We start from the raw sequence: 25331 nt of genomic DNA on the forward strand, positions 1-25331 counted from the left end.
AGACGCTGCTCCATCTTAAAATGACAGAGAGGCTGACATGATGACATGTTCAGAAGGGTATGTTAACCTATTAATGATATTTGCAAGCATTTAATTTCATCTTATAAACTCTGCTATAATGGATTTTATATATTTTATATATATTATATACCGTATATACTCGAGTATAAGCCGACCCGAATATAAGCCGAGGCCCCTAATTTTACCCCCAAAAACTGGGAAAACTTATTGACTCGAGTATAAGACTAGGGTGGGAAATGCAGCAGCTACTGGTAAATTTCTAAATAAAATTAGATCCTAAAAAAATTATATTAATTGAATATTTATTTCCAGTGTGTGTATATAATGAATGCAGTGTGTGTGTATGAATGCAGTGTGTGTGTATGAATGCAGCGTGTGTATGAGTGCAGCGTGTGTATGAGTGCAGCGTGTGTATGAGTGCAGCGTGTGTGTATGAATGCAGTGTGTGTGTATGAGTGCAGCGTGTGTATGAGTGCAGCGTGTGTATGAGTGCAGCGTGTGTATGAGTGCAGCGTGTGTGTGTATGAATGCAGTGTGTGTGTATGAGTGCAGTGTGTGTGTATGAGTGCAGTGTGTGTGTATGAGTGCAGTGTGTGTGTATGAGTGCAGTGTGTATGAGTGCAGTGTGTATGAGTGCAGTGTGTATGAGTGCAGTGTGTATGAGTGCAGTGTGTGTGTGTATGTGTATGTGTGTGTTGCAGAGCCTTGGGGGGGTGGGCAATTTTATTATTATTTTTTTACATTATTTTAATTTTTTTTTCATTATTTTTTTATTTACTTATTATTTTTTTTAATTATTTTCATATTTTTTATTATTATTTATTATGTTATTTTTTTTAATTATTATTTTATTATTAATTTATTTTTGTTTCGTCCCCCCTCCCTGCTTGCTAGCTGGCCAGGGAGGGGGGCTCCTTCCCTGGTGGTCCAGTGGGGTTGGCAGTTCAGTGGGGGGGCTGTGGGGGCTGCAGAGATGTTACTTACCTCTCCTGCAGCTCCTGTCAGCTCTCTCCTCCTCCGCGCCGTCCGGTCAGCTCTTCTGTCAGCTCACACTGTAAGTCTCGCGAGAGCCGCGGCTCTCGCGAGATTTACACTGGGAGCTGACCGAGGTGCTGAACGGACGGCGCGGAGGAGGAGAGAGCTGACAGGAGCTGCAGGAGAGGTAAGTAACATCTCTGCAGCCCCCAGTCTGTATTATGGCAATGAAAATTACCATAATACAGACTATTGACTCGAGTATAAGCCGAGTTGGGGTTTTTCAGCACAAAAAATGTGCTGAAAAACTCGGCTTATACACGAGTATATACGGTATATATATTTATATATATTTATATAATAAATATCTAAAAGACAAAACTATTGCTTCCAAGACAATCCTTATTTTATATTGTATTCTCAATTATTTATATATGTTAAATAGAGGATCTCTTACTAACTATATAAAATTATGGCTAAGATATCTGTATGGTTAGCCCTACTAAGTTCTATGCTTTAAGACATTATAGTGGTAAATAAGGGAACCGCTTGCGGTTACCATATGGATATTTGAAGAGAGGCTACAGCCTAATCTGAGGAGTCTCTTACAAGCTGTGTCATCCCCTATTTTATTCCGGTGTTTACTCAAATCCTCATCTAAGAGATCCACCCCCTATCTGTCTATAGTAACAAAGAACAACTTGTTAGAAGTAAAAAGAACAGGTAATAGCAGCATTGCTTTAAAAGTCAAAATGCTTGGGCTACACACAATCTACGCACAATCCATAGGGCAGAAATGTCTTTTAGAATAAAAAGAAGTCTGCTGGAGGAGAGGAGCTGCAGTGAAAGAGAGTAGATGTCAAGAAAACGATTGACCAAAAATCGGTCAGCTTAAACGCCATGGCTGTGCAGCTAGATAAAAAATGAGATTTACAAAAAAAAAATTCAACATACCGTAATTAATATAAAAATCATTAAAATACATAAAAGTACTAAAATGTTATAAATTGAAAAAATGTTCATGGGAAAAAAAAATATCAAACTGTAGCTGTTTATGTTTATGTTTAATTGCCTAATGTATTCAGATTTAACCTATTGCGTCTGAATTGCAGAGTAAAAGTCTGACATAGCTCAACTCTGTAGTTAAACATTTTCATATTTGGTATTTTGATATATTTTGGTTTCTTTTTTGAATAAAAAAAATCCTTAATTTCTTTTCTTTTTCTTTTAATTTCCACCATACTTTTATAATTTCATATAACTTTTTTACTTTTAGCCTCTCGCAGTTGGAAACTGTTTGCTTAGGGTCATTTGTTTCTTTTCTCAATGGTCCCAAACTGAAAGCATTTCAAAATACTACAAGAAATATAAAAAATGGGGGTTTTATCCAAATAAATATGTTAAGTGGTTTTACATATTACTACTAAAAACGCAGAACTTTCTAAAATACTAAAAGAAAAAACAATGAAATAAAATTGTCTTCATTTTGCATAATAATAAATGGTTAACTGAAGTGTCCCTTTAACACACATCCCTAATATTAAAGTCACCAAAACAGCTTTAGATTAATGAAGCACTTATGGTGTATAGATGGTGCCTCTTAAGTCTCACTGCTCAATTCTCTGCCATTTAGGAATTAAATCACGTTTGTTTCTGTTTATGCAGCCCTAGCCACACCTCCCCTGGTTGTGACTGACACAGCCTGCATGAAAACAAAACGGTTACATTTTTAAACAGATTGAAATTACTTTAAAAAACTTTATCTCCTGCTCTATAAATTGAGCTTCAATCACACACAGAAGGATCCTGCAGGGTCTAGCAAGCTATTAACAGAGCAGGAGATAAGAAGTTCTAAATTAACCCCTTAAGGACCGGCCTGTTTTTTGCGATGTTTGTACGTTAAGGACCAGAGCCGTTTTAACACTTTTGTGGTGTTTGTGTTTAGCTGTAATTTTCCGCTCTCTCATTTACGGTTCCCATACAAGTTATATATTGTTTTTTCAAGACAAGAAGGGCTTTCTTTACATACCATTATTTGTATTATGTCATATATTTTATTTAAAAAAAAATAATAAAATATGGTGAAAAATAAAAAAAAAACATGTTTTTGGACTTTTACTTGAAAAATCTTTTACTTATCTACAAAAGCTAATGAAAAAAATGCTAAATAGATTCAAAATTTTGTCCCGAGTTTAAAAACACCCAGTGTTTACATGATTTATTGCTTTTTTTTTTGCAAGTTATAGGCCTATAAATACAAGTAGGAAATTGCTGTTTTAATATATATATATATTTTAAATGTATCAATAGTGACATTGTAACACCGTTATCTGTCATAAATCCCCTAAACACACCTAACATGTACATATTTTTTTAAAGTAGACAACCCAGGGTATTCAAAATGGGGTATGTCCAGTCTTTTTTAGTAGCCACCTAGTCACAAACACTGGCCAAAGTTAGCATTTATATTTGTTTGTGTGTTAAAAATGCAAAAAACGCTAACTTTGGCCGGTGTTTGTGACTAAGTGGCTACTAAAAAAGACTGAACATACCCCATTTGCAATACCTTGGGTTGTCTTCTTTTGCAAATGGTATGCCATCATGGGGCTAATTCTCATTCCTAGGCTACCATACGCTCTCAAAGGCAACCTAACCAATCTGACAAATTTCAATAAAAAAAGTAAAATCAAGCCTTATATTTGACCCTGTAACTTTCACAAACCCTATAAAACCTCTACATGTGGGGTACTGTTATACTCAGGAGACTTCGCTGAACACAAATATTAGTGTATCAGAACAGTAAAATATATCACAGCAATAATATCCTCAGTGAAAGTGCTGTTTGTGTGTGAAAAATGCAAAAAACTTCACTTTCACTGACAATATCATCGCTATGATATGTTTTACTGTTTTGAAACACTAATATTTGTGTTCAGCAAAGTCTCCCAAGTAAAACAGTACCCCCATTTACAGGTTTTAGGGTGTCATAGAAAGTTACAGGGTTAAACACAGTGCTAGTAAATTAAATTATCTGGACTTTCGGCTTGGGTTTGCAGGCAGGTCCCTCAAATTGCAATCATTAAAATTACTTAATTAGGTAAAAATATTACATAAATACGCACGTAGAATTTTAATATATATACATATTTATATATTTGACATCTACGTGTATATTTATGAAATTATTTATGTAATTATGTATGTGGACATATGTATATTTCGTATTATTTTTATTTATTTATTTATACATAGATATATATATATCATTACATTCTAAGTGTATTTTGATATAAATATATATATATCAATATCAAAATACTGTTAGAATAAAATTGCATATATATAATTTTTTTTTAATTATTAAAAATTATTTTTATTTTTTGTTATTTATTTTTATTAACATATTATTTGTATTTTATAATAATATATATATACCATATATATAGTTATTATATATATTGTATATATTCGTGTGTAATTTAAATATAAGTGTATTTTTATATTAATATACGTATATATAAATATAAAAATACACTTAGTATGACATTATATATATGATATATATACATATATTATATATAGGTGTATATATAGATATAATACATGTATATATATCATATATATATATATATATATATATACACATATTATTTTATTTTTTTACACTGATTGATTTTATTTCACTTTATTTTATTATTTTACAGATGCAGGGAGACTGCCTGTCAGCACAGACAGTCCCCCTGCAGGCAGATACACAGGCACCTATTGCGATCGAGTGATCACGTGCCCGTGGGGTCTTGATCTGCCGAGGGGAGACTGCCCGGGCAGACAGGCAACCCCCCTGGACCGGGAGGAGAGCTGATCGCCGCAGTGGGACCGACGGCAATCAGGTAAGTAGCCCCAGACCGTTATGACGGTTCAGGACCGTCAGCGGTCCAAACGCACGTTTTACCGCTGACGGTCCTGAACCGTCAGCGGTCCTGAAGGGGTTAAACAGAATTTGCAATAAAGGAAGTGTAAACATAAATTAGCTCTTTACAGGAAGTGTTTAGGAAGGCTGTGTAAGTCAGAGTAAGACTAGGGCTGAATAAGTAATTTAACTCCTAAATGGCAGTGAATTGAGCAGTGAGACTGCAGGGGCATGAACTATACGACAAAGCTGCTTCATTAAGCTAAAGTTGTTTTGGTGACTATAGAGTCCCTTTAATTTTCTTTTCAGTAAGCCATTTGTAATAAAATATGGTTAGAATATATACCTGAAAGCATTCCAGATTTATCAATTTCCTAATTCAGTCTTCTAACATAGATATTACATGTGACATACGACTGAGAAAAACATTGAATGTAAAGTTCAGTAATGAGCAGATTAATGAAGAGTATGAAGGATTTAGATTGTGTGGCCCTTGGAATCAGTACATTCATTGAAATGTTCCAACTATGTGGAAATCTGCCCACTCATCCATAGGCCCTGAAAAGGTACCCAATAAATGTATCCATTGAATGTGCCTGTCCATCTGTAGGACTAGAGAGTCTTTCCCCAGACTCTCCCCATGTCCTTGAAATTCTACCTAAAAGGCACACCATGTATACTTAAGAGAAGAGAATATAAAAGAGAAGATGAAATAGTAATTTATGAAGTACCATACTTTAATTTACTAAGAATAAAGGTATACAAAATTAGAATGTAATTTTAATCAAACTAAACATAGTAGACAGTAATATCATGTAACAAAGTAGATGGTAAAATAATGTAACCAGTGTTCAATGAATATAATTTGCAATTAATATAAAAATAAAAATGCTCCACTCCATGCTCTGTACACAGAATCACCAAAGAATAGAAGATTCTTTTCATAGTTTTCCTAATTCACCCTCTAGTGTTTCCCATTAGTTGTTCCTTGGAGTTCAGGTAAGGCCGGAATAATATAATGAAACATTTTGGAACAAACGTACAGGCCACTAATGCCCAACTTGAAGATAGGATGGCAAAGATCTCCATGGCCACCGTGTACTTTCCACGGGCACTGAGAGAAGCTGGGATATAGGACACCCAGCCGCTGAGGAATGCCAACAAGCTGAAGGTGATGAACTTGGCTTCATTGAAGCTGTCTGGAAGTCTCCTAGACAAGAAGGCAACAATGAAACTGATGGTGGCCAGGAAGCCAAGGTATCCCAACATACACCAGAAGGCTGTATTTGAACCTTCGTTACATTCAACAATGATGGTCCCAGATTGCATTTGAGTGTTGTGTTCTGGAAAAGGAGTGGCACAAAGTAACCAAGAGGTACATAATAAAAACTGTAAGAAGGAGGAGAAGACAACAATCATGTAGGCCACCTTGGGTTTTGTCCATTTCTTCAAGCTACTACCAGGTTTTGTAGCCATGAAGGCAAAAACAACCATGATTGTTTTGGCTAAGATACAAGACACACATAGGGTAAAAAACATGCCAAATGCAGGCTGGCGCAGCAGGCATTTCTCAGGCATTGGGTAACCAATGAAAGCCAAGGAGCTAAGAAAACAGAAGCATAGGGAAACCAAAAGAAGACAACTTAGATTGTAATTATTTGCTTTTACAATTGGGGTATTCTTATAACGGAAGAAAAGACCAAATATATGGATGGGGATTATGGAAGAGAAGACACTAAAAGCTGTTAATGTTGCACCCAAAGCTTCTTCATGGGAGAGAAACTCTATGGTCTTTTGGAGGCATCTATTTTTCTGTAGATTTGGCCATTGGTTCCACGGACATTTAAAACAGTCAACTGAGTCTAAAATGTAAACATATTTTTTTTTTTACTGGAAAACAATGTAAAGTAAACACATACATGTTATGCTATTAAAGGGACACTATAGTCACATGAACAACTTTAGGTTAATGAAGCAGTTTTAGTGTATAGAACATGCCCCTGCAGCCTCACTGCTCAATCCTCTGCCATTTAGGTGTTAAATCCCTTTGTTTATTAACCCTAGTCATACCTCCCTGCATGTGACTTGCACAGCCTTCCATAAACACTTCCTGTAAAGAGAGCCCTATTTAGGCTTTCTTTATTGCAAGTTCTGTTTAATTAAGATTTTCTTATCCCTTGCTATGTTAATAGCTTGCTAGACCCTACAAGCAGGCCCGCCACCAGAAATTTGGGGGCCCCTAACTGAGCTCAGGGTCTGGGCCCCTGGGTGCCCGCCTTCAAAACCGCCCACAGAGACCGCCTCCAAATCCCGCCCACAGGAATACATACACAGATGCAAACACATTACTGATACAAAAGGACACAGATACACACACACACACACACTGATACATACTAACAGACACACATACTGATACGCATATATGCATACATACTGACACACACATACTGAGACATACACACATATACAGACACACAGGCGTACATAGTGACAGACACATACTAACATACATACAGACACACATGCATAAGGACATACAGACACAGACACATTCATAATGACATACAGACAGACATTCATACTGACATACACACATTCATACTGACATGCAGACATACATACACTGACATTCATACACACATAATGACATGCATACAGATAGACATGCATGCATACAGACATACATTCATACAGACACTGACATCCATACATACACACATTCATAATGACATACAGACATACATTTATACAAACAGACATACACACATTCATAATGACATACAGACATGCATTCATACATGCATTCATACAAACAGGCATACACACATTCATAATGAAATGTAGACATACATACACTGACATTCATACACACATAATGACATGCATACAGATAGACATACATGCATACATGCATGCATACCTACATACATACATACATACATTCATACAGACACTGACATCCATACATACACACATTCATAATGACATACAGACATACATTCATACATACATTCATACCAACAGACATACACACATTCATAATGACATACAGACATACATTCATACATACATTCATACAAACAGACATACACACATTCATAATGACATGTAGACATACATACACTGACATTCATACACACATAATGACATGCATACAGATAGACATACATGCATACAGACATACAGACATGCATACAGACATTCATACAGATATACATACAGACATACATAGTTACATACATACAGTCATACTGGCATACATACATCCATACATACACACATTCATAATGACATGCAGACATACATACACTGACATTCATACACACATAATGACATGCATACAGATAGACATACATGCATACAGACATACATACAGATATACATACAGACATACATAGTTACATACATACATACATTCATACTGGCATACATACATTCATACAGACACTGACATCCATACATACACACATTCATAATGACATGCAGACATGCATACACTGACATTCATACACACATAATGACATGCATACAGATAGACATACATGCATACAGACATACATTCATACAGACAGCCAGACATACACACATTCATAATGGCATGCAGACATACACTGACATTCATATACACATAATGACATGCAGACATACATACAGACAAACACACACACAGACATACTTACACACACAGACATACACACAGACAGACATACATACAGACAGACATGCAGACAGACATACAGACAAACAGACATACACACACACACAGACAGACACACAGACATACATACATACATACACACATACACACAGACAGACATACAGACACACAGACAGACATACAGACACACAGACAGACATACACACAGACAGACATACACACAGACAGACAGACATACACACAGACAGACATACATACACACAGACAGACAGGCAGGCATACACACAGACAGACATACACACAGACAGACATACAGACAAACATACACACAGACAGACATACACACAGACAGACATACATACACACAGACATACATACACACAGACATACATACACACAGACAGACATACACACAGACAGACAGACATACACACAGACAGACAGACATACAGATATACAGACAAACAGACATACATACACACAGCTCATTTTCCAGCCACCCTCCTGTTTCTTACCTTGTCTTTGCAGGAGGGTGGCTGGCTGGGGGTGATGGGACTGGCAGTCGGCTGGCTCTCCCTCTTCACGTCGGGTGCGAGTGCTCCTTCCGCGCGGAGTGAGCTGGGAGGAAGTGACCACTTCCTCCCAGCAGCACTTGCGCTGCGGCGGCATTTTTTTTTTAAAGGGGCCCGGTCGCGCTATACCACGGGCGCAGCGCTGACCAGGCCCCTGAAGATATGGGGCCCATCGGGTGGCCCTAAGTGCATGGGCCACCCGATGGGCCCCATCAGTGTGCGGGCCCCGGTGCAACTGCACCGGCGGCAGTTCTGTCGCTACACGTGGGGCCCGGACGGCCGGGCCCCCCAGGGCCGCCGGGCCCGTGACAACCGTTATGGTTGTCACCCCCTGATGGCGGCCCTCTCTACAAGAGCCTCCTGTATGTGATTAAAGTTCAATTTAGAGATTGAGATACAATTATTTAAGGTAAATTACATGCAGGCTCTGTCAATCATAGCCAGGGGAGGTGTGGCTAGGGCTGCATAAACAGAAACAAAGTGATTTAACTCCTAAATGACAGTGACATGAGCAGTGACATTGCAGGGGAATGATCTATACACTAAAACTGCTTTATTTAGCTAAAGTAATTTAGGTGACTATAGCGTTCCTTTAATACTATTTAATCAAACTTCTGAAAATACATTAAACAGATTAACAGTTTAAAACTAGAAATGCAATTTTAATTCTGCAGTCTTATCCTAAGCCAAACTTTTGATTTTTCGCATTAAACTCAGTTTTGTGGACTTGTTTGTCTAAAATTATTTAATGACTTATTAACCTCTCTATAAGTGTCAAAGAAAGCCTGTGAAATAAAATGAGCTCTTCAAAGCTAAACAGGCAATCCATGAGTTTTTTATTTTGATTTAGACATGTGAGATTGTTTTACTATACTTGCAAAAAGCATTGCGTTAACTCCCACTGAAATATTACTTTGTAATCTAAATAATGGTGGGTGTCACAACTACAACATAGTAACCAGGATGCTCAGCAAAATATAAAGGGGGGAATTAAAGGGACACTATAGTCACCAGAACAACTACAGCTTATTGTATTTGTTCTGGGGAGTAGAATCATTGCCTTCAGGCTTTTTGCAGTAAACACTGTCTTTTCAGAGAAAATGCAGTTTTTACATTACATCCTAGTGATAACTACACTGGCCACTTCTTAGATGGCTGCTTGACGTGCTTCCTGGGGCAGTGCTGCACAGCATGACTGCCATTTATTGTCTCCACTTTCTGCATGCAGACACTGAATTTTCCTCATAGAGATGCGTTAATTCAATTAATCTCTATGAGGAGATGCTGATTGGACAGAGGTGTGTTCGATTTGTGACCTGCCCCTGATCTGCCTCCTTGACCGTCTCAGACAATCCTGTGGGGAAGCATTGTGATTGGCTCAGACCACCACTTCCGATCTTGAATACAAGTAAGACTTTAGCCTGTAAGATTCCAATGTTGGGAGGAAGTGAGAACTGTCACTTCTTCTCTGGTACATATAGAATGCTACACGGGAGGCAGACAGGAGGAGGAGGCACATACAGCATGGACAGGGAGAACATGGAGAGAGTCGGCTCAAGACCCCTCTCTCCCATCAGTCTCAGCCAGCAGCAGGACCCCAGTGAAGCCACTCTCCTGCACATAAAATGTATGTTAACAGGAGGGTGGCTAAACATATAAGAATTATGATATGTGTGAGTATATGTCAATGTTTGAGTGTGCATGTTCCAGTGAATGTATCTGTGTGTCAGTGTGTGTGTGTATGTGTCACTGTGTTTATATGTGTGTCAATGTGTGTATGTGTCAGTGTGTATATCTATGTGTGTGTCATTGCGTTTATATGTGTGTATCTGTGTGTCAATTTGTGTATCTGTGTGTGTCAGCATGTGTATGTGTCAGAGTGTGTGTATGTGTCAGTATGTGTGTCAATGTGAATGTGTATCTTTGTAAATATGTATGTATGTGGCAGTGTATGTCTATATGTGCATACATCCCAGAAGGGTTATATACAAACAACCTTATATTCATACACCAACACTACACACAGATGTACACCTGAACTTTAAGGGATCCTATAGTGTAAGGAATACAAAATTGTATTCCTTACACTGTAGAGTCCTCTGACCTGCCTTGCCTCGCGGCCCCCCACAGCATTGAGAGGGTAAAAACGCCTTTTAATACTTGCCTGATTCTCTCAAACTGCAATGATTTACATTTTAGGACTAAGTGGGACTGGGACAATGAGCTGAAGTCGTCTGTGTGCCTAGTGTGTCCCTATAAACATTAACACTAACACTATATAAAAACACACCCCTGCATTTAAACAAACACAAAGATTACATAGATGTAAACCACTGCATTCCAATGGCAACAGTACATACAAATACACACCTACATGCACAAACACATACTCCATACAAAAACATGATTACATTCAAATACACAAACAATGCTCACATATACCACCTGCAAGGATGGTCAAATAGTATATACCAAGCTGTCATAGTATTGTGGTTTTACGACAGATGGGGATCGACCTTTTGGCCATCCTTGCACTAGAGGGCAGCCAAATAAAAAAAATATTTTATTTCTTGTGAGGGCTCTCACTACATTAATCCTGCCACTGTTTATAATATTCTCCCACTGGCTATCAGTCTTGGACATGTTGTCCCATATTACCTGTCTGATTGGAGATCTCTCCTTGTGGACAAGGGACACATTGAAAGCAGCAGACAGGCTCTCCCTTTCTCCCCACTCGTCTGGACCCAGGAGGGCAGCTTTGACTGCAGACAGAGACCGGAACCTGGGATAGAATTCACATAGCTTAGCTCACATTTCAAACATTTACAAGCATAACAAACATCTTAATTTTACATCTTTTCTCATCACAACTAAACTCCCCCTTTCGAAATAACAATTAGCAAACACACAGGCTTATACACTTAAGTAAAAATTCAAAGGGCATTCTAAGAGACTAACACATTTAAGGCCAAAATAGCTATGTTCATCTTCATATTCATATTAGATATGGATGTGTAATGGGTAGAAGAACAGATGCTAATCTGCAATGCTGGTATGTAGGTGTGTACAGAGGAATGAGGGTCTACTTACGTGTCCTTATACGGACAGATTTTAGTTAAAATTTCTGATGTCATTATGTTCATAGCTATATAGAACTGGGACAACGGACCAGCTCAGTTATCTGTTCCCTAATTATTTGGACAAAAGACTCTTCCTTCCTGAGTTGGCCAATTAGCATGTGCTATTGAATATCCATCATCCTGTGGCATTCTATGTTATTTTCTTATATATTAGTCATTTTAGCAGAATAAACCTATTGAAAAAGTAAGTCAGATGTGTACTGATATTTTTAGATAACAAACAGAAGAATTATAATATATATGTAGATTAACAACACGGCGAGAGTTATTCAATATATTATGAAAAAGTGTTTTTTTCTTCTTTGGTACTCTTTTCCCAGTATTCATTTTAAGAGAGCGGTATTAGGGGGAGAAATGATTACTGTTTAGTAATATGAACCTATAATAATAAATCTGACTTCAGGTCACTTTATAGAAAATAACATTTTTTTTTTGCATAGCGACAGCCAAACTGCTAATGTATAAATCTATAGGATTATTTACAAAAGAGAGAATTGAAAGGGAATTCAAAATTAATTTAAATTCCTATCTAGAAATAGTCAAAATGGAAACATTCTCTACGTCAGCTATGTTTTCAGTTCTGCTGTTTTGGCCTTAAGTTTTAAAATCATATTGAATTCAGTAAAAAAAAAAAAAAAAAAAAAAAAAAAGAACAATGAAAAGGAGTTTTTTTTAACCTCGGAAAGACTACTAGGACCTAAATATTTGCTAAATACATCACAATAGTTGAATAAAACAACTTTTATTGGTAAAGATAAAAACTAAATAAATATATACAAGCAAAAAAAGAACAATATGTGCATACAGAACCAATAACATAATGTAAATGTCATATTGAATTCACTTTAAATTCTTATTTTAGTGAATAACAATGTAAAAAAAATTAGTTTCCTAGCACATATATTTTAAACACTTTATTTAGGATTTAGTTTGTAAATGACAAGGATTCAAAAGTATCAGATAACATACAATGTCAACCAACACACTGAGAGAAAGAAGAAATAAAAATAAAAACAACTCCAATCTGCCAAAAATCTGAACAAATAAGTGAAAAAAAAAACAGACGGAGAAATGAAGGAGGGGTGAAAAGCAAAACGTAAAGGGACACTATGGGCACCCAGACCATTTCAGCTCATTGAAGTGGTCTGAGTGCAGTAACCCAGTAACCCCTGAAACCTGCCATTATAATTATTGCAGTTATTTTTGAGATTCATTCAATCCGCCTTTTTTATCCCATCTCTGCTAACATTGTGGTTATCTATCGTCCCCCTGGTTCCCCACTTCTCTTCCTTGACCACTTTGCTGCTTGGCTTCCTTACTTCCTCTCCTCTAACATTCCATCTGTAATTCTTGGAGGCTTCAACATTCCCATTAACTCACCCTTGACCTCAGCAGTCTCAAAACAACTTTCTATTACCTCCTCCCTTGGGCTATCACAGTGGGTATTCTAGACCTTATTTTCACTCATGATTGTACAGTCTCTACCATCTGCAACACTACATTTCCTCTCTCAGATCATAATTTCCTATCATTTGCTCCCAATAGCCCCCTCCCCCAAAAACCTCAACTAAACCCCCCTCAACTCAGAAGGAATCTGAGTTCTATAAACCTCCAGCAGCTGTCAGCGCATATCAATTCCCAACTATTATCCATTCCTGCTCACTCATGTCCCTCACTGGCTATCTCCTCATATAACTCTCCTCTCACCTCAGCCCTGGACGCTGCAGCCACTCTCCAAATACACACCGCAAGGAGGACACGACCTCAACCGTGGCACACTAAATCAACACGCTACCTGCAAATATGTTCTCGTTCTGCTGAACGCTGCTGGAGGAAGTCTCACACCGAGTCAGACTTTCTACACTACAAATTCATATTGCGTTCATACAGCACAGCCCTTGCCCTGGCCAAACAGTCATACTTTTCTTCTCTTATTCGTTCATGCTCCCACAATCCCAGGCGTCTCTTTGATACCTTTAACTCTCTTCTTTGCCCTGCTGTGGTCACCCCCCAAACTAACCTTACAGCTTACAGTCTTGCTTGCTACTTTACTGAAAAGATTGAACAGATAAGGAAATTATTCTCATCACCTTGCCCCTCACCTTTTCAATCTCCCCTGGATCATGCCTCTCCAACCCTTCTGACCTTCTCCCAGGCTACTGAACAAGAGGTGGCTGCACTTATCCTTTCCTCTCGCCCCACCACTTGCCCGCTTGATCCTGTCCTGTCTCACCTTATTAGATCTCTCTCTTCTTGTCTTGTGCCCTCCTTACCACACACCTTCAACTGCTCTCTTTCTTCTGGCACTGTTCCTGCTGTCCTGAAACATGCTATTGTAGTACCCATCTTAAAAAAACACATGTCTCAACCCATCCTCCCCCTCTAACTATTGTCCTATATCCCTTCTCCCTTTTTCCTTAAAGCTTCTTGAAAGACTAGTCTTCACCCATCTGGCCTGCTTCCTCAACTCCTACTCTCTCCTTGACCCTCTTCCGCCCCCTCTACTCTACTGAGACTGCCCTTATCAAAGTCACTAATGACCTTATCACAGCTAAATCCAAAGGTCACTACTGCATATGAATTCTTCTTGACCTCTCCGCTGCTTTTGACACTGTTGATCATTTTCTCCTTCTCCAAACTCTTCAATCACTCGGTCTCTGTGACTCTGTCCTCTCATGGTTTTCCTCCTATCTCTCCCAACGCTCATTTAGCGTCTCCTTTTCTAATGATACCTCCACCTGTCTCAGTTGGAGTCCCTCAAGGCTCTCTCCTTGGTCCCCATCTATTTTCTCTTTACACTGCTTCTCTTGGCAAGCTTATTACCTCTTTTGGATTCAAATACCACCTGTATGCTGATGACACCCAGATATATCTCTCCTCCCCAGACCTCTCCACTAATGTCCTGCAACATGTCACCTCTTGCCTTTCTTCTATCTCTGATTGGATTTCCTCCCGCTTTCTGAATCTGAATCTTTTCAAAACAAAACTTCTTGTCTTTCCTCCTTCTAATATTAATCCTCCTCTCTCGCTCTCCCTTCAGATTGGTGGTACCCATATCAGCCCATCCGTACAAGCACGTTGTCTTGGTGTTACTTTTGACTCTGGCCTCACCTTTGAGCCTCACATCTGGTCTGTTGTCAAATCATGCCAATTCCACCTCAAAAACATCGCCCGCATCCAACCGTTTCTTACACAAGATGCTACTAAAGAGCTTGTCCATGCTCTAGTAATCTCTCGCATGGACTATCGTAACTCTCTCCTAATTGGACTTCCCAATAGCAGTATGGCCCCGCTACAGTCTGTAATGAATGCTGCCGCCAGACTGATTTTCCTCTCTAGTCGGTCCTCTCACACCTCACCCCTCTGTCAGTCCTTACATTGGCTTCCTGTATCCTATAGGAGTCAATTCAAAGTCCTAACCCATACCTATAAAGCACTGAATAATCTTAGCCCCTCTTATATCTCCTCACAGATCCATAGGTATGCCCTTTCGCGATCTCTCCGCTCTGCCCGTGACCTTCTTCTGTCTGCTGCTTGTACCCGTATGGCCAACTCGCGCTTGCAGGACTTTTCACGGGCAGCTCCCGTCCTATGGAATAGTCTGCCTACCGCCATCAGACTCTCCCCTAGTCTTCAATCATGTAAGAAGTGCCTAAAAACTAATTTCTTTAGGAAAACCTATGGCCTCCCAGACTAACCTCTGCCTCACATACCCGCCTCTTGCTCTCTCCTAAAGGGCAGCACTCTACTCTCTCCTCCAGCTCTGCTTCACTCCCACCTAATTTGATTTCTATTCCCTGTCCTAATGGGTTTTATACCCCACCTCCTATAGACTGTAAGCTCGTTTGAGCAGGGCCCTCTTCAACCCTTCGTTTCTGTGAGTTTTCTTGTAATTGTCCTATTTATAGTCAAATCCCCCCTCTAATAATATTGTAAAGCGCTATGGAATCTGTTGGCGCTATATAAATCATAATAATAATAATAATAATAATAACTATTAAGAGTACAATTCAAATTTTATTGAACAAACCTCCAAATGATAACAGTATTTTTTTTAAACATAAAAAACTTACAATGCACTGTTCCAAATTATTACGTACAGTAAGTTTCAAAACACTTTATAGGTTGTAAAGAACTGAAAATTGTAATTTGTTGTGTTGCAGCATATTTACTGAAATCAAAAGCTATTTCAATCAAACTTATAACATCTACTAAATTGTAAATATATATATATATATTTCTATTTGAGTGTTCCTTAGTTATATAGAGGAAATCAAATAGGTGGGCTATTTTGGGCTATTTTGAGAGTTACATAGAATGGCTGAATGTTGACAGAAGAAGAATTCCATGTCTTATTATTTTGTTATGTCTCATAGTACTATCAGATAGGTTATATGACATGATAGAGGGAGGTTTAAAAATTAAATAGAGAAAATGTACAAATAGTATGGGATAAAGGGAACAGTAGCATAGTGCAATGGTAAAATATGATCAAACTCAAAACACTTGTCTTCTGAACAGTTATTTGCTTTATCCAATGTCCAATGATTTATCTAAAATCCGTTTTTACAACCTTATGAAAACTCTAAATTTGTGCAAAATCATATTTGTGAACAAACTATGTTAACTATTCGTTACTTGATTGTTTTCTAATATATGAGAGTCATCTTTTTTAAACAAATCTGGCACCTAAACAATGAGACATATAGCACAATTGCAATAATACTCAAGGATACAATCTTTCAATGTAGGGTAATAACTGCTTGATCCAAGGATAAATCTGACTACCATTCTGGGGTCAAGAAGGAATTTTTTTCCTAGCTTGTTGCAAAATTGGAAGTGATTCAAACTGGGTTTTTTGCCTTCTTTTGGATCAACAGCAAAAAACATATGTGAGGAAGGCTGAACTTGATGGACGCAAGTCTCTTTTCAGCCATGTAACTATGTAACTATGTAAAAGTCATACAGTTCAGCTTTTGACATACAAGTTTATTTTGTATCAAAATAGTTATATCTGTTGGTTATATTTTCATTGAATTGCAAAATTTAGGAAACTAATAGTCAAACTATTACTGTTAGTGGAGTTGGAGATTTTTTCTAAATCAACTATTTTTGACAACATTTTGAAATTCAGTTGTCAATTCACACAATTTGGTGTTTGGTCAATAAGCCTTCAATAGTTTATTTTCAGGGTTAATGAGTATCTTTGGTCAATTATAAGTGAAAGATATGTGCATAGTGCATTTTCACTTTTTGGTTTTTGAATTTTGAGTAATTTGTTTTTGTTTAGTTTTTTCTTGCCAGAAAATGGGCATACAAGTAAGCACCATTTAACCCCTTAACGCCGTTACGACGTGCTATGCCGTCACGGATTAAGTGGGCTTTAAAGCCGTTGTGACGGCATAGCACGCCGTAACGGCTGAAGCCCCTGGAGCGCCCGGTATACTCACCTTCCCGGCGCTCCGCTTCGGGAGGACTGCCTCACAGCCCAGGCAGCCCTCCCATGGCAAATCAGGCCCCCAGGGGCCATGTGATCACTCTCAAAGAGTGATCACATGGCCCCCTATAGCTGGCTGTGGATCTGCCAGCAGGGGGACTGTCTAAAATATTAGACAGTCCCCCTGCTGGTAGGAGGTGTAAAAAAAAAATATTAGACAGGTTATAAAATAAATTAAATGCATTTTTATATATATAATATATGTATATATATTATATATATAATATATATGTATATTATATATATTTAACGTCATACATAGTGTATTTTAATACTAATATAAGTACATATATTAGTATTAAAATACACTTAGAATGACGTTACATATATATAATATACATATATTATATATATATAATAGATATATACACATATATTATATATATAAATACGTATAATTACAATAATAAATAAATAAAATAATAAAATTAATAAATAAAATATTGAAACAAAATTTTATATAAATTATATATACATATGTAATTTCATTCTAACTGTATTTTGTTATTAATATATATATATATATAACATAAAACCTGTACATAAACATAAAACCTGTACATGGGGGGTACTGTTTTACTCGGGAGACTTCGCTGAACTCAAATATTAGTGTTTCAAATTGGTAAATTGTATTACAACGATGATATTTTAAGTAAAAGTGAAGTTTTTTGCATTTTTTACAAACGAACGGCACTTTTATGGACTATATTATTGTTGTAATATGTTTTACTGTTTTAAAACACTAATATTTGTGTTTAGTGAAGTCTCCCGAGAATAACAGTACCCCCCATGTACAGGTTTCATGGTGTTTTGGAAAGTTAGAGAGTCACATATAAGGCTTGCATTTCATTTTTTTGACATTGAAATTTGCCAGATTGGTTATGTTGCCTTTGAGAGCGTATGGTAGCCCAGGAATGAGAATTACCCCCATGATGGCATACCATTTGCAAAAGTAGACAACCCAAGGTATTGCAAGTGGGGTATGTCTAGTCTTTCTTAGTAGCCACTTAGTCACAAACACTGGCCAAATATTCGTTTTTTGCTTTTTTAACACAAAAACAAATATGAACGCTAACTTTGGCCAGTGTTTGTGACTAAGTGGCTACTAAAAAAGACTAAACATACCCCACTTTCAATACCTTTTTGTTGTCTACTTTTTCAAATGGTATGCCATTATGGGGGTAATTCTCATTGCTGGGCTACCACACCGTCTCAAAGGTAACATTACCAATCTGGCAAATTTCTATTTGAAAATGGAACGTTCTATATTTGACCCTGTAACTTTCCAAAACACCATAAAACCTGTTAATGGGGGATACTGTTGTACTCGTCGTGAGACATCGCTGATCACAAATATGTGCATTTTTGTGCAGTAAAACAGTATTATGACATTTACAGCTAAAATGTCAGACGGAAATACAAATGTAAAAAAAAATCTTATTTTCTCAATTTTTTTTTAAATTTTATTCATAATGAATTATGTTCCATATATGAATAGTTAATGATAAATTAAAGCCCTGTTTCTCCTGAACAAAATGATATATAATAAGTGTGGGTGCATATAATATGAAAGAGGGGAACTACGGGTGAACAGACATATAGCGCAAATTCCAGTTTTTGTTTACGTTTTGTTTTGATCAGAACGTGCACTATTGACTCTGAAGGGGTTAAAAGTGATTTTTTTCGGTTCAAATGAAATAGCAACATCAGATAGAAAATGAACAAAAGACACGGTTAAAGCGGCACTGTCACCTCTGCCCTTCCCCCAAAAATGAGTGTTAAGGATATCATTTTTATGAAATACTCATATTACCGCATTGGACTACTTTGTCTCTGTACATATTATTATTATGTTATTATTTATATAGCTCAAACAAATTCCACAGCGCTTTACAGTGGGTGGGCGAACAGACATGTAGTTGTAACCAGACAAGTTGGACACACAGGAACAGACGGGTTGAGGGCCCTCCTCGATGAACTTACATGCTAGAGGGAGTGGGGTAAAGTGACACAAAAGGTAAGAGTAGTATTAGACTAATGACAGTTGCAAGAGAGGAATCAGTCAGGAGCTATTAACAGTTTCATTGATACGCTTTTATGAAGAAGTGGGTTTTTAATGATTTTTTGAAGGAGTGGAGACTGGGTGAGCATCTAACGGAGGAGGGAAGAGAGTTCCACAGGAACAGTGCAGCCCTGGAGAAGTCTTGAAGGCAAGCATCAGAGGTGGGAGAACACAGAAGATAGACGTAAGTCTTTAGCAGAGCGTAAGGGCATAGATGGGACATACTTGTTTATTAGGGAGAATAGATAGGTGGGAACAGCATTCTGTAGAGATTTGAAAGCAAGAACCAGAATTGTAAATTGAGCACTATATCTTACAGGAAGCCAATGTAGGGACTGACAGAAGGGTGAGGCATGGGAGGTGCAGGCGGACAGGAAGATGAGTCTCGCCGCCGCATTCATTATGGACTGTAATGGTGCAAGTTGGGAGCACGTAAGACCACTGAGAAGCGGATTACAGTAGTCAAGACGAGAAAGGACAGTGGAATGGACCAGCACCGTAGTCGCATCTGGCGTTAAGTAGGGTCAGATGCACGCAATGTTTTTGGCGATAGACTGAACATGAGGTGTGAAGGAGAGGTCGGAGTCAAAGAGAACACCTAGGCAGTGAGCCTGCATGGTGGAGCTGATGGTAGCACCGTTGACTTGGAGGGAGGCAGACACAGGAGTAGCAACACTTGAGGGAGGAAAGACCAGAATTTCAGCTTTGGTCAAGTTGAGTTTAAGGAAGTGGGCAACCATCCAGTTGGAAAAAGCAGAGAGGCAGTCAGAGACACTAGTCAAGAGGGACAGGGAGAGATCAGGAGAGGACAGGTAGATTTGCGTGTCATCCGCATAGAAATGATATTGGAAGCCAAAGGAGCTAATGAGTTTACCAAGGGAGGCAGTATAGATAGAGAACAGTAGGGCTGACCCTTGGGGGACACCAACAGAGAGGAGTTGGGGAGAAGAAGCAGAGCCAGAGAAAGAAACACTGAAAGAGCACTGGGAGAAGTAGGAGGAGCACCATGAGAGAGCAATATCTTGTAGACCGATATTGCGGAAGATGAGAAGAAGCTGTTGATGATCAACAGTGTCAAAAGCCGCAGACAGGTAAAGGATAATTAGGATAGAGTAGTGACCATGAGATTTTGCAGTGAGTAGATCATTGGATACTTTGGTCAGTGCCGTTTCCACAGAGTGCTTAGCGCGGAAACCAGACTGAAGAAGGTCTAGCAGAGAGTTGGACTCGAGGAAGTCTGTCAATCTTGCATACACAACTCTTTCAAGGATCTTGGATGCAAAAGGCAGTAGTGAGATAGGACTGTAGTTGGATGGGGAGTTAGGGTTAATGTTGGGCTTCTTTAGATGCATGTTTGAAGGGCGATGAAAATATGCCAGAGGAGAAAGAGAGATTGAGCATTTTAGTGAGAGGAGGAGAAAGAGAAGAAGACAGTGTAAGGATGAGATGTGAGGGAATTGGATCTAGGGAGCAGGTGGTGGGGCGGGAGGACTGGAGCAGAGCAGAAACCTCTTCCACTTTAGCAGGTGCGAATGAACATAGAACAGCAGAGGGAGTGAGGTTAGGGGAAGTATTGTAAGGGGAAGAAGAAAGATGAGAGATCTCTTCCCTGATTGTAGAGATTTTGTCAGAGAAGTGAGTTGCAGAGTCTGAGGCAGTCAAATTAGTAGGTGGAGGAGGAACAATAGGGCAAAGAAGAGAGTTTAATGTGTGAAATAGTCGTTTGGGTTCATGGGAGAGTGTGGTTATGAGGGTATTGAAGTAATTTACTTTTGCAGAGGAAAGAGCCAAGCTGTATGAGTGCAGCATACATTTATAGTGGAGAAAGTCAGATGCACAGTGAGACTTTCTCCAACATCGTTCAGCAGTTCTGGAGCATTTTTGGAGGTATCGAGTCAGCTTGGTGTGCCAAGGTTGTTGTTGGGGGCACACGCTGCATTTAAATGTAGGAGGTGTCATGATGTCTAGTTGAGAGGAGATGGTGGAATTGTAGAAGCAGGTTGCAGAGCTAGGACAGGTGAGGTATGAGATAGGTAAAAGAAGAGTTTGGAGATTAGTGGAGAAATGTTCTAGGTCAAGACATTGGAGGTTTCTGTGATGTTCAGACGGTGGTGTAAATTGGGTCTTAGGTATGCTGATGTCAAAAGTCTGCATATGGTGGTCAGATAGAGGAAAAGGAATTTTGTAGAGATTAGATGTGGTACAGAGATTGGTGAAGGCGAGATCAAGAGTGTTTCCCACTGTATGGGTTGCTAAATTGGACCATTGCGTAAAGCTCAAGGAGGAGGTTACAGAGAGCAGACGAGAGGCATCAGTGCAATTGGGGTTGTTGATTGGTATATTGAAATCCCCAAATATAAGGGAAGGAGTGCTAAATGAAAGGAAGCTAGGAAGAAAAGTACTCAATGAATAGTCTAGCAGGGGCTGTAGATGATAGCAATTCTTAACCCCTTAAGGACCAAACTTCTGGAATAAAAGGGAATCATGACATGTCACACATGTCATGTGTCCTTAAGGGGTTAAAGGAATGGGTTTAAATCGGCAGACAGTGTGAACTTCAAAAGAAGAAAAGGATAGGGCAGAGGGAGTTATGATTGGTTGAAAGGTACATTGAGGGGAAAGAAGGATGCCCCCACCAACTCCTTTACATTGATTCTGGGAGAGTGAGAGAATTGTAGCCCACCAAAACATAAAGAGGCGGGAGTAACGCTATCAGAGGGGGACAGCCAGGTCTCTGTAAGTGCAAGCAGTGTGAGTGAGTTTGAGATGAAAGTCGTATATTGCTGTTGATTTTAAATTACTGCAGCTGGAGCAGGCATTCCAGAGTGCACAATGAATGTTGGTAAGTGAGGGTAAAGGGCAGGGTATTGTGATGAGGTTTCTGGGGTTTCTGGTTTTCTTAGTGTGTGTAGAGAAGGTGAAGGGCCCTGGATTGGGAGAGACATCACCAGCTGCTAGAAGTAGGAGGAGAGAAAGTGACAGGAGGTGTGAATGGGTTTTCTATGCATGAAATCATTTGTGGGTAGGAGTGAGAGAGTAGAAAAATGAGTACAAGGCATGAGATGAGAGAAGAGGGGGTACAATGTAGCAAAGAGGGGCATATGTAAATATGGATGGGGATGAGTGAAGTGGATGTAAGGAGATATTTTTATACTGAGGGAGAAGGAGGAAATAAAGAGTAGGAGAAGACAGGTCATTGCTAAACTGTGAAAAAGTAAATTGGAAATAATTGGAATATTAAGAGCATGTGAAGGTAGGGTAAATATTATGTTTTATGGGTTAAGAAAGTGCATGAGTGTACTAATAGGAGGCAGTGTGTACACCTGTTGTTTTACTAATCTAAAATTTGGGAGTGACAGACAATCTATAAATGTAATAATGAGCATGGGGTGGGATGGTGGGTATCAGACTTTCTTACAGCAGTATTGGGGTTTGAAAGTTTGGAAATCAGGCTGTTGAATAAACATTTGTGAGAGTCAGAGAGCTTGCAATAAAGCTGAGGGAGGGGATATGTATCTAGGCACAGAGATGAAGGGATGGTTATTCAAATAAAAACAAACATATCAATTAAAGAAGGGAGGGGTCAGAGGTCAGTCAGAAATCAGAGGGGGAAGAGGAATGCATATAGGTGAATAAAAGAATTACATACAGGGCTAGCAAAACTATACTTTAGCATAACAGACAAGATATAAAGGCAAGAAAATATACAATATATAAAATAAAATAAATGTACAGGGTGGTTAAATGAAATATAAATGATGCTGTGCAGGATAGAGTCTTAGTGTGGTCTTTCAGAAGGCTACCTTTGCTTATTGCAGACGATCAGCTGATGGAGCACTGACTTTCTTACAACAGTATTGGGGTTTGAAAGTTTGGAAATCAGGCTTTGCTTATTGCAGACGATCAGCTGATGGATATTCATGGAATATGTTTTATCACTTTTTACTTAAGTAAAATTTCTCTTAATTTCTGCCAACTACGTTTTTGAAGTGTTTTAATATTTATATTACCTTATAATTATTATACATAAGTATTATACATTATTATATAATTATTTGGTTAGGTTCTAGTGTAAATGTTTCTGTTCATACCTCTTTCAGAGTTTTTGAGGGATCAATGGGTGTTGGGGTACCAGTTGTTAGATAGATCATTCCCATCAGACTAGCAAATTAAAGATACTTTACCTATTCTGAGCACAGCTATCAGAATTTACTAAACAAAAGTTACGAATAATTAAATAGATTGGAATCTCAAGTATAAAATATGATGCCTCTCTACTAAAGAAGTGTTAACATAGGCCAAACTAATGTCAGATCTCAGGTTGAAGTTGTCAAGACCCATATTGGGATTATCCACAGGAAATCTCCCTTACACTCTTAAAGCAGTTCCAGAGGATAGCACACTCCACCATAATACATGCCAGGCCAAAGAACCCATTCCTGGTTTGTGGATTTTCCATAATTACTTTCAAACAAATGAAACATGGCATGCAAGAACCTTCTTTACTGAACAAAAAAATGAGACTGGGAGAACTGAATGTAGCACTGTCAGACTGTACTCAAGAGACACTCATGATTAGTGAGCAGTGTGTGAGCAAAAATGTACATATTAACCATGTATTTAATGTTTCTACACTGTCCAAAGTACCCCTGAGATCCATATTGCTTAATGAATCTGTTTTCTGTCTTCTTTAAATCCATCTATATGCTGTCCAGACAGCAGTTTCTTTGTCTCTTTCTGAGACCCAGTAACGTCACCTCTTTGTGACACGAATAGTTGAATCTCCTGGCTGTTATAAACAATTTACCCTTGGCTTTTGTATTTCGTTGGTAATATTTATGTTACTGGAAATCAATTTTCCACAATCGAGACTTAAAATAGAAATATCAAGTTTATATTGTCGCATTCATCCCGAAATGTTTGATAAATCAGTGAAAGAAACATAAGGTCCCATAAAAGGTCTGAGTCAGTTTGGAATGCTGGGTTCTGAGTTAATGAACAATTTTACAAAATGTTGCATGTGCTAAATCTCAAAATTTTAATAACAAAATGAGAGCAAAATATTTAAACATACACATGAATTTATGAATTAAAATTCACACACAAATGGTTTTTATTTGATTAACATTGTTGTCCTTGTGTTCTTTTACTGCTCCATTAACCTAGGCCTCATCAGTTTGATCCAAGCACAAAAAAACTTTCAAAATTTAAGAAAGAAAACAAACCCAACATAACTTTAATTCTACTATGGTTACTTAGGTGTAAATTTTATAAATTTGTTTTTCAGTTCACCACTAAAGTGAGAATTACCAGGAATTGGGAAAAATATATAAATGAGCTGTGTTTCCAGCTCATCTATTTTGACCTTAAATGTGAAATACCACATTGAATTCCTGAAACAACATCAATTAGGAAGTAACCTTTTGAGTATATTTTCTGGTTTCTTTTTTACACTTTGGCACTAGAAATCAGTTATTCATACATATTTTTGTT

The 25331-nt window shown here is 38.2% G+C and overlaps 1 protein-coding gene across 1 annotated transcript; it reads right to left on the reverse strand.

Annotated features, from left to right (window-relative positions):
* Positions 1–5863: 5863 nt before the first annotated feature.
* LOC134601916 (vomeronasal type-2 receptor 26-like) lies at positions 5864–23989 on the reverse strand. The gene is made up of 3 exons (XM_063446422.1): positions 23930–23989; positions 11798–11921; positions 5864–6768 (listed from the first exon to the last, which is right to left on the reverse strand). Exons 1-3 carry the CDS (start codon positions 23987–23989, stop codon positions 5864–5866), a joined length of 1089 nt encoding a protein of 362 aa, XP_063302492.1.
* Positions 23990–25331: the final 1342 nt, after the last annotated feature.

The sequence above is a fragment of the Pelobates fuscus genome, chromosome 3 (assembly GCF_036172605.1).
Source record: "Pelobates fuscus isolate aPelFus1 chromosome 3, aPelFus1.pri, whole genome shotgun sequence".
NCBI lineage: Eukaryota > Metazoa > Chordata > Amphibia > Anura > Pelobatidae > Pelobates > Pelobates fuscus.

Bases quoted from the DNA above. Each gene is read 5' to 3' on its own strand.
- LOC134601916 (XM_063446422.1), bottom strand. From the start codon at position 23,989: ATGATCTATCTAACAACTGGTACCCCAACACCCATTGATCCCTCAAAA. The intron at 11,922-23,929 runs GTATGAACAGAA...ATTCTATCCCAG, and splicing joins CCTCAAAAACTCTGAAAGAG to GTTCCGGTCTCTGTCTGCAG. The intron at 6,769-11,797 runs GTAATATGGGAC...TTTACATTTTAG, and splicing joins AGAGATCTCCAATCAGACAG to ACTCAGTTGACTGTTTTAAA.